Genomic DNA, 15,635 nt, shown 5'->3' with positions numbered 1-15,635 from the left:
AGAGCTAAGGTAAGTAAGAGGTGCAATTCTTGGGTTTATGACCCTTTGAAGACCATACATTTCCAAAGAAGAATTGGTAGAGACATTCCCTAGGAAAAAAATATTCACTTGATTTTTTTAAAAAGATTTTATCTATTTATTTGACAGAGAGAGATCACAAGTAGACAGAGAGGCAGGCAGAGAGAGAGAGAGAGAGAGGGAAGCAGACTCCCTGCTGAGCAGAGAGCCCAATGCGGGCCTCGATCCCAGGACCCTGAGATCATGACCTGAGCCAAAGGCAGAGGCTTAACCCACTGAGCCACCCAGGCGCCCTTCACTTGATTTTTGATGTATTGAATAGCTTATAGATGAACTAAAACCCTTTTCCCCATTCCAAGTAGCATTTACTATTTTGTAAATTAAGTAAGTAATATTTATTTATTATAAAAAATTTAGAAAAGACGCAAGTACACAAAGGAGAAAATAAAGATCATCTATAATCTTACCTTATAGTCAAAACCACTGTTAACATTTTCAGTGTGGGTTCTTCCCATCGGAGAGATAGAGGAATAGATCTACAGATTGATAGAGATGGAGAGATTGAAATATATATATGTATACGTATAAATATAGGTATAGATATTTTTCTTTTAAAAAATTGGATCATACTACACCAAGATAAAAAACTTTAGCACAGTGAAAGAAACCATCAACAAAACAAAAAGGCAATCTACTCAATGGGATATGATCTTTGCAAATGATATACCCGAGAAGGGTTTAATATCCAAAATATATAAGAAATTATACAACTCGACACAAAAAAACCCCAACAATTCAATTTAAAAATGGGCAGAGGTCCTGAATAGACTGTTTTCCAAAAGAGACATACAACGGCCCACATGAAAAGATGCTCAAAATCATTAATCATGAGAGAAATGCAAATCAAAACCACAATGAGATATTACTTTATACCTGTCAGAACAGCTAAAATAAGAACACAAGAAATAGCGAATACTGATGAGGGTATGGAGGAAAAAGGAATCCTCATGCGCTGGTGGTGGGATTGTAAATGGGTACAACCACGGTGGAAAACAGTATGGAGGTGCCTCAAAAAATTAAAAATAGAATTACCATAAGATTCAGTAATTCCACTACTGGGTATTTACCCAAAGACAACAAAAAAGTTGGAAAGATAGATGCACCCTTATGTTTATTGCAGCATTGCTTACAATAGCCAAGATATGGAAGCAGCCCAAATGTCCATCCATAGATGAATGGATAAAGAAGATGTGATATATATATATAATTTATATATAATAGAATATTACTCAGGCATCAAAAAGAATGAAATCTTGCCATTTGCACCAACATGGATGGCCTTAGAGGATATTATGTTGAGAAAAAGATAAAGTCAGCAAAAGACAAATACCACATGATTTTACTCATATGTGGAATTTAAGAAACAGACAAATGAACAAACAAAAAGAGACAAATAGCTGCTATTAAATACAGAGCACTGGTGGTTGCCAGAGGGGGGATGGGTGGGAGGATGGGTGAAACAGGTGAGGGAATTAAGATTACACTTACCTTAATGAGCACTGAGTAATGTATGGAAACGTTGAATCATTATATAGTATACCTGAGACTAATAATAACACTGTATGTTAATTATACATCAATTGCAAAAAAATTTTTAATGGGCTCATACTGTCAAATAATTTTGTCACCATCTTTTGTTTTGTTTTGCCTAAATGTGGCAAAACATTTTTCTATGTCAATAAATATTCTTCTATCATACACAGAAGTAAATCCCTCTTGTTTTGACAGGACAGTGATATTGAAGCACTGGTCAGGTGTCTGGAAAATGTCCTGGGTTGCACCTCTCTAGGTAAGTTGCTTCAGATTCCAAAATATAATGCTACCTGCTGATTCCAATGGAATATCTGAGGAGTAGAACACTTGGAAGGAATCTTTTTTTTTTTTTTTCAGATTTTATTCATTTATTTGATGGAGCAGGGGGAGCAGTAGAGGGAAAGGGAGAAGCAGGCTCTATACTGAGCAGGGAGCCCTATGCGGGACTCAATCCCAGGACCCTGGGATCATGACCCTGAGCCAAAGGAGGTGCTTAACCAACTGAGCCACCCAGGCACCTCACTTGGAAGGAATTTTACAAATATTTTAGTCCAACCTATTCATTTTATATAGGAGGAAACTGAGGCCAAGAGAAGGTGGAAGTCTGGCCCAGGCCCAGACAACTCAAAGTTTATTACTGTAAGTGACCAGCAGTCTCCAAGGATGAAAAAGTTGGAATTCAGTGGTCCATTGTGATCAAGCTGTGATCTGGCAGTGCATAATAAAACTCAGTCTTCCTGTAGAAAGAGATTGCATTCAGTCAAGCTACAAGGACCATCACTTGGAAGGTCATTCAGTTACTAGAAGCGATTTGGTCTGAAAAACAAAGCTGAAATTTCTTTAGCATTGTCAGTTTCAATAAATTGGATGACTGTGCTTCAAGGATAAAACCCTATTTCTTAGTTTCTCCTTCTTTTTCTATAATCGGAAAAGCCCAACTGTGGAAACTTCTAGCAATAGATGATGAATTGTCACACCTGCCATGGGTAGAAGGACAGAGGATATACCTACAGGTCCTGGGTGAAACAGGCTGGGATTTTTTTTTTTTTCTTTAAGTTTTGTTTTGGGTTTTTTAAGTTTTTTTATTGCATGGCCAAAACAATCTCCTCACAGGGAATGGCAGAAATAAAGATGAAGTGTTCAGGTGTGCAAACATTCACCAATATTTTATTAGGAGATTTAGGCACAGTTTATACCCTTTGTGTAGCTTATTCCACATCTCTGCAAAGCCTCAGTCATAAACAGCTCCTGGGTTTTTTCTCCTGATCATTGCTCTACAATCTGTTCCACTGCACATCAGTAACACTTACTGGGTACATTTAACTTCAAATCCAAGTATGGATTTGAAGACCAGGAAGGCTTTCCTTTGGCCAAGTCACTTTTCTTCTCCGGACCTTGGATTAGATCAGTAAGTTTCAGACTGGGCTCCTTGGGGACCTCCAAGAGCAGATAAGTCTCTGAGCAGCTAGAGAACAGAACCTATGTCTACACTGCTCATCTGTGTTTCTCCAGAGTCTGACGCAGTGTCTGGTGCAGAGGAGGCCCTTAACAGATATTTTAAAATATTTTTAAGAGAAATGAGATGCACACCCTGCTCCTTTACCAGCTTCAACCAAAATAGTTTCACTTGTATCTGTTTTATAAATTAGACTTATACATAAGGTTGTGTCTTGAAAAAGATAGATTCCACTGCAAAAAAAGAAATTAACACTGGATTGGAGAGATGATATCTAAATTCCCTTCTAGACTGTATGCTTTTATAAAAATGAGCAATAGAAACATGGAATAAAAAATGCATTTTTTCTCTGCCTGGAGCTCCCTTCAAGTGACAGAAAGTGAACAAAGCTAGCATAAACTTACAGGACAAAGGGAGCAAGAGAGGTGGGAGCAGGTGAGAGCTGGTAGCTCATTTGAGAAGCCAGGAAGCAGATGGATGTGTGGTGAGCAATTTCAAAGACAGACAAGGTGAAAGTTACATGCCTAAGATGGGTGCAGGAAAGGAGAGCCACTAAGGGGTGGGCTAGCAGACTTTGAGATGATGGGGAGCATGCTTTTGAAATACCTGTCTGGGGAGGCACTCCTAGTGGGACCCTCATCACAGATGAGAATATTATTACTTTCAGAAGTCCGAGCTTCTAGATTACCAGAAGTCATGAAGAAATCTCCTTACGCAGTGTTATAGAGATGAGACTGCTTAGGGAGCTAGGACCTGTTTTACTCTAACTACATTTTGGGAGAGATTCACAATACAATAATCACTGTGGCGTTAATATATATCAGAACGTTAACAGGATCTGGGGGACAATGTAAATGAAAAATGCCAGATATAAGAAATGAAACCTCTGTGAATTGAGTGAGGCTTACTCACAGCATCAGCCTATGCATTTTGGAAATGTCCAGTTGCCTATGGAGCAGGTTAAGATGTTAAGTGTCTTCCACAAATATTTTCAAGAGCTTCTCCCAAACCTCAACAAGAGAGAAAAAACTTCAGGTGCAAATGTCCTTTCTGATTATTTGGACCAGGCAAATTTGAGCTTCGCAGCCCTGAAAACATTGTGTGCAGTGGTTTGACCCCAACCCAACCCCGGATTTAGTTTTATGTCTATTTAAAAGTGGGGCAGTGATATTTTCCCTGCCTATATCAATAAGGAGTAGAGAGAATGAATGAGTTAGCATTTGTATAACTTCAAGAGATCCTTAATTTGAAGGGACCCTTTTGAATTCCAAATTCAGTATATTAGTTTCCTCTATATATCAAGGCCATTTTAAAATCTTTAGATCAGTGGCTCTCCCACTTGAACATGCATCAGAATCACTTACAGGGTTTGTAAAAATGCAGGTCTGGTATGTGGCCAACAATTTGTATTTCTAACAAGTTCCCAAGCAGTGCTGATGTTCCAGGCCCAGATCACATTTTGAGAACAATAGCTTTAAAGTCCTTAAGCCCTGAAATTCTTACTGTGCACCCACCCCAATTTATAGTCCAAACAAAATATCGCTGAAATATAAAATAAAAATTTCATTTCTTAAAATTATGATTTGCCTATGAGCTGAACTGAAGATAGTTCCTTTCTACATTTTTCTCCTCCTTATGTGGTGCTATCTGTGTGCTGGGCTATTTGGCACTGTATACAGGAGTTACTGGGCATCCCTGGAAGCACTGTTGATTTTTGCCTTATCCTCAGCATCTGCATCAATATTTAGGGAGGTCCAGTGGGCTCAAGGCACTAGATGAGGTTGTAGATGTTGAGACCTATTTGGAACATGGTCTCAGACACCAGGTAAGATCCTGGCCAAACCAGGGCACAACTTTGTCATCATACCAGAGAGCACCACTAGGTGCTTCTCTCACACACAGAGGACCTGTTGTCCCAAACGGAGACACATCACTTCCAAAGCCCTAAATCTCCGCTCCCCCCACCCCCCGTGAAATTCCCCATGGCATATAAGACAAAAGGCCAGTCATGAACAGGATGTTGAGTGATCCCAGGTGGAATTAAGAGAGGGAGGGAGAGAAGAAATTAAAGAGAGAGCAGGAAAGGCTAGAAATCAGGGCCTGGAGGAGATGGCCAAGAATGCAGGCCATTTCACCAGGGGCAAATACACTAAAACATTAAATTTCCATGGTTTAAATATGTATCCTGCCTTTCTCCCTTTCCCCTGTATAATAAGCCAGATATTACAGAGGGATGAAGAAAATGACATCCTGTCTTAATGAGCTCCCAGTGTAGTCAGGGAAGCTGATAACTATAGGGCACCATGATGAGAACAAGACATACTGTAAACAAGGAAGGTGGAAGACAGAGGTCCACTGTGGGAATACAGCCTGGGGAGGACTTTTCCGAGGGTGAGGTTTGTAATTTCTTGTGTCAGTGAGGGAAGTACAAAATATTTTTTCTTTTTTAAGATTTACTTATTTGTACCAGGTGGTGGGTATTAGAGAGGGCACAGATTGCATGGGGCATTGGGTGCAGTACAAAAGCAATGAATACTGTTATGCTGAAAAATAAATTAATTAAAAAAATAAGTCATGGGAATAAAAAGCACAGTATAGGGAATAAAAAGCACAGTATAAGAAAAAAGATTTACTTATTTGTTTTAGAGTGAGTGAGTGCGAGAGAGAGTACAAATGGGAGGAGGGGCAGAGGGCGAGGGAGAGAGAGAATCTCAAGTAGTCTCCTCACTGAGCGTGGAGGCTAGCTTGGGGCTTGATCGAAGAACCCTGAGGTCATGACCTGAGCCAAAATCAAGAGCCAGCCTCTTAGCCTCCTGAGCCACCCAGGCACCCCAGGGCAGTACAAGATCTTATTCACTGTAGTATTCTCAGAGTCCAATATAAGCGTAGCATACAATATTTTTTTCAATAATCATTTGATGAATGAATAGGAAGATGAATACAGTTGCCAAGGGGTTGTGGGGAGGGGAAGTATTCTTCAGAAAGAATCAAGTAGCACGAAATTTCAGGGGTAGGAAACAGTTGGGTATATTCATGGAACAATCAGTAAGTTTGATATTACCAGAATAAGGTGCAAGGAAGGGGTTAGCCAACCTGGCTATGTATGCTAGGTTAAGGAGCCTAAATTTTATTCTGTGAATTAGAATACCACTGGTTTTTAAGCATGGTCAGAAAAGATTACCTTTAACAAATGATAAGGCGGTAGCTTTGAAAGGAGTTACTTGAGATGGGAAACTGGTTACGGGCTCTCATTACACAGACAATAGATGGTGTTACTATAGTAACTGTTCAGGCCCATCACTATTCAGTAAGGACAGAAATGACCTCTCACTTCCTTTTCTTTGAACTTAGAAAGGAAAATTCTGTCTCCATATTTCCTTAGTAACCAGATTATGAATCAAGGCAACATATGAAATTTAACATTTTTAAATGTTTATGAAATTGGCTGTACCCCTAGAGAGAGGAGTCATCAGCAGAATGATATAAGTCCTTGATAAACTATACTTACAAGAAGGCTCATTTTGTAGATCCAAACTGGATGTTGTCATCGAAGCAATTAGAATATTACAGATGCTTTAGAACCTCTCTGCCCATTAAGATCCCCTTAGTGTGTTGAGTTGTCTGATCAGTTTGGTTTTTTGAAAATTGTTACTCCTCAGGTGTCTGGGTGGCTCAGCTGGTTAAGCAACTGCCTTCGGCTCAGGTCATGATCCTGGAGTCCTGGGACCAAGCCCAGCATCAGGCTCCCTGCTTGGCAGCAAGTCTTCTTCTCCCTCTGACCCTCCCTTTTCTCATGTTCTCTCTCTCTCCACTAAACAATGTGACTGCTCTAGACCAGAGAAGGCATCAAGGCTTCTGAATCCTTTAGAATCTTCCTTTGCTTAAGCTCTTCAAACTTTAAGCTGTTAACTGTAAGGGTTACTGATAGTCATTTAACCTTGCACTATTAGGCTTTTCACCTTGAGAGTAATGAATTTCTCATACTAATTAGGTATCAACATAGCATTTTATCTTTCCTTACTGACATACTGAAACCACTATATTTGAGGAGAGGAGGGATGTTTTGGACCACAAACCACTGGGATCATATTGATGCAGATACCCAGTGGACAAGATCTGTTTGCCATTATACCTTCTGCTGATGTATTAGGACAATTTAATAGTTTCTGTAAGTTCTTTAAAACTTGAAAGGATGTAACAGATTCAGAATTAGTGGCAATTTATAGAGACCTCACTATGTGTCTGCTACCATGCCAGAATAGTCATTTAGCAGATGTGTGGTGATGGAATAGGGGCAGAGAAAGGGCTTTGTAATATTGAGAAATCCCTAAAACTGTAGTATTATTAACTCTTAGTAGTATACTCCTAGCAAAAAATATTCTGTATATCACTACTATCTAGAAGAGAAGTGCCAGTGATTGAGTTTGCCTAATTTAAGAAAGAAACTCAGCAATCATGCCTTCTTTTATCACTCATACATTAGGATATCACCAAGTTACTATAGGTTGGTTTGTAAGTTCCTTGGGAGCTTCCTTGATATGATCTGAAACCGGCCCCTCTACCTAGGCAGGTAAAGAAAGGCCAAAGAAAGAGGCAGGCTGCTCTGGACTGGTAGGTGACAGCTTTAATAAGCAAGAGAACTTACATATGAGGCTTGTCTGGGTGGCTGCAAGATGATTAGATCTCTGTAACCACTTGCCGATGTAGAGGCTTTAACTGGTTTTAGTCAAATACACCAACCAACCAAAAGATCTCAAAAGCATATCATTACCTCAAGGCCGTGTCCTTAGAGCAGGCTCTGGGGGGCAGGAAAGGCAAGTGGAGTGTACATTCTAATGACTGGGGAAAGATGAGGGGTTTCTGATTGCTGGGGTCCAGCTCCCTGATCAACTGGCAGTCAGATCTTCTCAATGACCTCTACCAACAGTGTACTTTGTAGAGGAATGGTATTAGGCCATAATGATATCTTAGGCCTGCATCTTGCCATTAAAGACTTGTGATTTCAGAGGAGTATTAAGACATGGGACTAAATAACTATACAACAAAAGAGTAAGGATCCAGAAAATGGGGAGATTGCTTTTAGTTGGGAATACAAATCATCAAGGAAGCTTCATGGAGAAGGTACTGAGATCATTCCTGCCATAGGATAGATTTGCCCATGAGGAGCTGAAGGTCCTGTGGGTAGAAGGGACAGGGTAAGAAGGAACCCAGAGACAAGAACAGGCAACAGCGGACAGGCCTTTCTCCTGTCTGAGTGGTTGAGTGGCGAGTGACTCCATTCAGTGTTATTTGCCTGAGTCATCTCACTTGTTAATAAGACATGAACTGTCTGTGTAGCTAATTTTTATTATTTTTCTTAAACAAATAAGGTCTCCTTTTCTTTGTAAAAGGTGTTTACTAGGGTCTTTAATACCCAGTACCCTTTTGTGTAGAGGGAAATATTCACTGTTACTTGCACTTGATTTAAGGTTCAATAATTATAAAGATATCAGTGCTCCCTTTTCTATCTCATTTTTATAGACTCTAGCTTTCCTGTTTATATCTTTTAAAGAGACTCCTATATACGAACTCCTGAATTTTCTTCTATGATCCTTATTGTCTTATTTTCATAGTTTTTATGCCAGGTGAGTTATTCTTTTCCAGCTAATTTTAAATTCTCCTTTTGCCATATCATAACTCCTGGATATTGTCCGTTTCTGATTCTATTTTGGTCTACTGATCTCACTTCTTAATCTTCTGTCAGTACCAGAGTGTTCTAATTACACTGCCTTTGTGGGATGTGTTAATGTCTAATAGGACAATTATCTTCCAATTTTCTTATTTTCTCAAAAGATTCTTATCCTCTGACATTTATTTTCCCACATGGATTTTAAGATCATTTATCCATTTCCAAAGGACAGCTTTTTTTTTCCCCTACTGATAAGCTCTAAGAAGTTAATAGCACAACATTTCTAAACAACTGTGCAGCAATCCAGTGATTTTAGAACTGGTTTTAAGGTAAATGCATTAACAGTCTTCATATATTCGTTTCTTCTTCTGATCCTCCATAGAAGTCGGTGCCTATATTGCGTATCTATAGCTTTATAAAAAAAGTACTCCAATGCTTATTGGCTGAAAGCAATGATAATCATTTACTGTTTTCCATGGTTTCTGTGGGTCATGAATTTTAAAAGTGGATCAACTGGTGGTTGTGACTCAAGGTCCCATGAGGTTCTAGTCAGACATCAGGTCCACAGTCATCTGAAGGCTGAATGACTCACTTGTACAGCAGCAAGTTGGGGGAGAGCCTCAGTTCCCTCCACGTGGGTCACTTCCCAGGGCGGCTTGGGAGCCCTCAAGGCCACTAATGCTGTACATTGGGTGCTGTTGCTAGACTGACTACCATTGCCACCTTGGGAACCTGGCCATGGCCGCTACTCCCGCCCGGGCCTCACTTGGATGGACTCCGTGTGACCTCTGCCCTTCTCATTACCAGCTTCGGATACAGTCTGGGGAGGATATGTCTCACTGGCAGAGGCTGGTCATTTGTCGATGCAATGGACCTACAGTAAGGGAGGCTGGGAAAGGGGGTAGCGGGGGTGTTATCTTCTTCAGTGGGACCAGACTCCATCTCACAAAGTAGATTTTTCTAACAAAGGAAGAGGAATGTGAGGCCAAACATAATAATAAATATCTACTGTAGTAATGAACTTTCTGGTTCTAAGAGATGTGGAGGGAGAGATGGCCCTTAGGTGTTCTGTGGAAACTTCTCAGAGTAGATGATTCAATGGAATCATCTTCAATTTATCTTCTGTGTTGCTGACTGTAGAGGGAGCCATTTGCTTGGGACAGCAATTGTCAGGGTTGCACTAGTAGTAAAAGGTGCAACCTTGTCCCGAATGGGGGGTACCATGGCCCTGCCACCTGGGGGGACCAACTCGACAGAGTGCACACCTGCCTGCAAAAAAAACCAAGACACTTGCTCCTGAGTGCTCAGCTGAGACCCCAGTTCCACAGCATTCAGCTGACAGGAGGTGGGAGGACCCAGACCCTCTGTTGTCCATCTCAGCCCCAGAAGCAGCTCCTGAATGCTCTTGGCTATGTCTGGCTGCATGCAGCGCAGATGGCCATTGCTGTGCCTTCCCACGTGAGGTGGCTGCTCCTGGGCCCCCCCAAATGAGCAAATTAACTTGGCCATTTGAACTTTAGAGATGACTTGTCCCAAAAGGGACAATGTTGAGTGGTTCTTTCTGGCAGTAATTCTGTACCAGACCCTTTGCTTTCTGAGGTCACGTTTGGTGGGTTACTAAAGCCGTGTCACTGGCAGACAGGGAGTTTGTCCATCTGTCTGCTAGGGCAGAGTGTGTCTTTTCTAGTTCATTTAGAACTACCCTCAGGTTATTTATGTGAAAGGTTGGAAATGTGAGTAAGGCTGCATTTAACTACAAGTCAATTAGAGTGAGCACTTCCTGGCACAGAACCAGGGTAGGGCACGAAAGGAATCTGAGTCATGGTTCATATTTTCAGGGAATTTCCAGGTAATTTGGGATATGAACATCTCTAGACCAAGTGACCAGAACTGCAGGCAGGAGGTAATGAGCATCAATGAGGATAAGTGGGCAACATCAGACTCCCCAGCTCCCTGGGTCCCACCCCTGGAGATGCCACTTCGGTGGGTTTGAGGGAGGTCTTGAGAATCTGCATTTTTAACTAGTTCCCACGTGATGCTGTTGCTGCTGGTCCAGGGACTCTACTTTGAGATCCACTGAGCTAGGAAGTCAGGGAAGAGAGTGCTCTCACTTCCAGTGATGGCTTTAGAAAGAAAATTCTGACTTTTGACAAATTCTGATACACTGAATCCAGTTTTTAATAAAGGTGACTCACATTCAATTTTAATCTATGATGACCCCACTGAAGCGAATGGTATTTACAACCCAGAAAAAGATGTTCTTTCAACATTTAGATCACATTAACCTGAAAGAACAAATTATTTTTTGACCCAGTAAGTTCTTGTCTAGAAATTTATCTTGAAGAGATAGAGGTGGGTGTAAAGATAAATATATGAAGGTCTTCATGGCAGTATTGGTCACAAGAGTGAAAAATTGGAATCAAAATAAAAGCCTAGAAATGGAGACTAGTATAGCTTCTAGAACAAAGAAGTTTTTTACAGTTGATTAGAAATGATGGTGTCATTACACATTCATTGGCACACAAGGTGTTATAAAATAACGACGTGTACGAAGCTGTAGTTGACACACACACGTGTGTGTGAGTGTACACACGCATTTGGAAACACCACAGTGTTAGCAATGGTTCTCTTAAGCAGCTTTTCCTTTCCGTGTTTTCTAATTTGTCTGCAGTGAGCATGGATGACTTAGTAATTCTTTTCTCCCCAAAGAAGAGGGAAGAACTGATACGTTTACCTTAAGTATTTTAGCCAGTCTTGAACCAGTCCAACGTTCCATCACAAAAAAGTAGGTTTTGTTTCTCAAGCTGGGATTCTCTACATTGGCAGCTTAGAATAATTAAACTCCCCAAATACTGACTTTTGGCTCCATGGGGTAAGCACAACCAAAGAAGTTGGAGTCTGGCTTCCACAAATCTCTTCTCAACCTATATCCACATTTAATTGCTTATTAAAATAAAACAGACACTCTTCTTTTTTTTTTTTTTTTTTTTTCTGTACTGGTAGGCGCTATTCTTAGAGGCCTCTTCTGGTACATTCGAAAGGAAATGAACGTTTGCAAACCCCCGAACTCCTGTTGTTTTTAATCTTCCATACAGTTCAGCTAAATATTTGTTGTGTGAAATAACCATGTAGTAAAAATAGAAAGTTTATCTCCCATCTTCTGGTATTTATTATCTCCCCTATGAGTAGCAAGTTTATATCCCAGGCTGACCCAGTTTTTTCCAACTAATGTAGTGTTGGTGGAGACGGTGGGGCGCTATTGGGAAGTTGCCTTGTGCAAAGCACTGGGCTGGGTGCCGTGGGGTTGAGAGAGGCAGCGTAAATTCATCCTGGGCCTCTACCAACAACAGCACCTTTCTGTATATCATTGCATTTGAGCTTTACTGGAGCACTTTATAACTTAGCAAACATCACAGAGTCAGGACTCTAAGGCAGCTCACAGTGCTCCTCTGAATTTGCCCCTGCTCCCTTTCCACTGGAAGCTTCTGGAAGCTGTTCTTCCTGGACCTTCTTCTTTCTTCCTGACTGCCTCTTTCACCAGCTTCCTCAGGGGGTCTGGCTTGGACACAGCTGCTGCTGACAGTTGGCAACAACTCCTCTAGGTGGTGTCGGCTGTCCTGTGTCTATGGAGTTGCCCTGTGCCAATACCGAAAGAATCGCTCAAGGGGAGGGGTATAGGGTTCCATCAGTATTTTTCTTATTGCTCATGTTTAATGCTCAACTTGTTCATGTCGTCAAGACAAACACCTCCATGCCTCTACTTCTTTCCAAACCTAGCACCCTTCTGTTGTGCCCTGGGTTCTTCAAGAAGCAGCCTCTGACATGAAATCAAGTGGGCAGGATGCTTACCTGGGAGTGCCCTCAGGAGAGCCCTGCAGAAAGGACGGGTGAGGCAGAGGGGGAACAGTGCAGTGATGCAGTCCCAACAATCCTGGCTCAGATCCACAGGGGTTCTGGACTTATTGTAATTGTCTGCTTGGGCCAAAATGGCCAGGCTTTCTACCTCTTCCATGGTTGGTCATTAAATGTGGGCCACGTGGGAACAGCATGATCTTGGGCAAGGCAGCTTTCTATAGCGTAGGCAGGTCCTGTAGGGGCCACAGCTGGAGGCTGGCTGTGTGCGGTGCTCTAGGCAGCTGGGGAACAGCTCCTTCTTTGAAAGGAAATTGGGGTGGTGTGTCATTATCCCTGGGTTGTTGAGGTAACATGGTGAAGACAGAGAGCAGCCTGCTTTGCAGATTCTGAGGCCATTTTATTGACATCCTGAGGTTCACTGCCATCACAGGAGAAACTCAAGGAAAAATCTTCACAAAGATGAGGGTCAGGTAAGCCTCTCAGCAGAGAGGCACTGCTCTCACATGCCCTCCTGGTTTGTGATTCCTCATAACAAGCCCTGAGCCATCGTCTGAAGAGGTGGAGAGATGAGATGACAGATGGCATGTTCTCCCCAAATTTCAATGTTTGTAGGAAGGGTTTTTTGTCTGATAATTTCCTGATTATTCAAAATCAGTTCATGAAAATCCTTATCTGGATGTGTCACTTCAATGATGGGTTAGAAAGGTCACACATTTGACAGTCAGGAAGCCACAGTTCTAGTCCTGACTCTGACTCTTTCTTTATAGCTCTGTGACCTTGAGCAAGCCACACTAGCCTCTCTTGGCCTCAGTTTCCCCATCCATAAGATGAGACAAGTTGGCGTGAAAAGGTCTATAGTCACTTCCAGCTCAGAATCATGAAGTTTCTCATGAAGTTCATCTAGGCCAGAAGTTGATAAACTACAGCCCGCAGGTCAAATCTGTGTCAGTATTAGAATAAGAGTTTACTGGGACACAGCGATGCTCCTTTATTTACCTCTTGTCTATGGCTGTTTTCATGCTACAACCGCAGAGTTGAGTAGTCGCAACAGAGATTGTTTGCTTGCAAGTCTAAAACTACTTGGCTCTCTACCGAAAAAGTTTGCCAGCCCATTGGCAAATCTTCCATCATGTTCCACTCCAAAGAGTAAGGGGGACAATATGGGCCACGAGGACATGCCTTTGCAAAAATTTGGGCCAAGGGGACAACTGTATTTCTGGAGTATTCCTGAGGCACTTGCAGGACAGGAGAGGGTAAAAGATTAGGAGAGAAACATCCTACACGTACGGTGCACGAAGGGCAGAGTCTGCAAGGATTCCTGAGTAAGCAGTGTCCCAGGTGCTTATGTGGGATCTCGTTTGCCAAAATGTCCAGCCCTGCAGTCCCTGCATCAGCTCTTTATCGCCCACGTGGGAGGAGGTTTTGCAGGGAGGGCAAATGAAGCTTTCACTTTTACTATCAAGGTCATCCATCCAGGCACAGAGCTGGGGGGAGTAAATGAGTAGAGTAAACGTGTAAAGGGAAATTTTGAAGGAAATGAGAGAAGAATCTCTCTCTGCTGGTGAAATGTCACAGTCATCAAGCTGTCGCTCCTTTGGGGAGAATAGAGAGCTCTGCTGGTAAGAGACCACAGAAGTAGGAAGAAGCCTGACAATATTACTATGACGAGCTATGATCTGCCCCCTTACAGAACACAGCTTCTGGTTGCTGACTGTGTCTTCATATCGTCTTGTGTTCATCTCACTGTCAAAACATCCCCCAGGGGTAGTGTCAAGTGTTCTAATCCTCCTCATCCTGTGTTTGGCAGGTGGGGAAAGACTTCGAGATGATTTTGCTGATGTTTCAGAGTGCCTGCAGCTCTGACTGTTGCTGCCAGCCATTTGCCTCTTAATATTTGGTCCTTCTGGTTTCTCTTCATGTTGTTATTAGTATTAGTGTTGCCTTCCCAAAGAAATTCCACTCCACTGGAGGTCCAGAGAGATGTCTTATACCAGATCTTAGAAAGTTCCATCTGAGAGAAGGTCCTCTATCTAATGAAACTCCTTAAATATATTATGAGCAAACTGAGGCTCAAGGAGGTGACCTGAGGGGCTTTGTAACCAGTGAGAGTAGAACTAGAACAATAACTGTGGTCCTCTAACTTAAAGGTTAGTGCTTTTTCCACAGACCCTTAGTACCCTTCTTTGTAGCATGGTGTCTTATGTCAACATACAAAGCCCTCCTGGTGACCATCTAGACAGATACTCTGTCTTCCCCAATATATTGCAAGTTCTTTCTGGGTTAAAAACAATGGCTACTATTTGCATTACCTTTGAATTTATTTTTTTTAAAGATTTTTATTTACTTATTTGACACAGAGAGAGATCACAAGTAGGCAGAGAGGAAGGGAAACAGGCTCCCCGCTGAGCAGAGAGCCTATGCAGGGCTCGATCCCAGGACCCTGGGATCATGACCTGTGCCAAAGGCAGAGGCTTTAACCCACTGAGCCACCCACATGTCCCTACATTACCTTTGAATTTAACTCCTACCTTCAAGCATCTAAAATAGAACCCCTCCCTTAAGAAACTAGAAGAAGATGAGAAAATTAAACCCAAAACAAGCAGAAGGGAGGAAATAATAAAGACTAAAGTGGAAATATATGAAATAACAACTAGACAATCAATAGAAGACACTGACAAGACCAAAAATCCCTTTTTTTTTTTTTAAGATTTTATTTATTCGACAGAGAGAGATCACAAGTAGGCAGAAGGCAGGCAGAGAGAGAGGAGGAAGCAGGCTCCTCGCCGAGCAGAGAGCCCGATGCGGGGCTCGATCCCAGGACCCTGGGATCATGACCTGAGCCGAAAGCAGAGGCTTTAACCCACTGAGCCACCCAGGCGCCCCAAGACCAAAAATCCTTTTAAAGGATCAACAGAATTAATAAATCTTTAGCCATAATGTCCAAAGAAGTAAGAAATAAGACTCAAATTCATGAATCAGGAATTAAAGGAAGGACATTACTACCACCCTTGAGGAAATGAAACATTATAAGGGCATACTATGGAC

General features: G+C 41.8%; 1 protein-coding gene across 9 annotated transcripts in view; it reads left to right on the top strand.

The window, feature by feature from the left end:
• NEK11 (NIMA related kinase 11) overlaps window positions 1–15,635 on the top strand; it is a 248,879-nt gene that overhangs the window by 183,443 nt on the left and 49,801 nt on the right. For all 9 annotated transcript variants that reach the window (XM_082684325.1, XM_082684317.1, XM_082684318.1 and 6 more), the window contains one exon: window positions 1,807–1,867. In XM_082684325.1, coding sequence (XP_082540451.1) covers window positions 1,807–1,867 — 61 coding nt within the window. The remainder of the gene's footprint in view (window positions 1–1,806; window positions 1,868–15,635) is intronic.

The sequence above is a fragment of the Mustela nivalis genome, assembly GCF_964662115.1.
Source record: "Mustela nivalis genome assembly, chromosome: 1".
NCBI lineage: Eukaryota > Metazoa > Chordata > Mammalia > Carnivora > Mustelidae > Mustela > Mustela nivalis.
The sequence above is the reverse complement of the archived record's forward strand: the minus strand, read 5'-3'. Positions and strand labels throughout refer to the sequence as shown.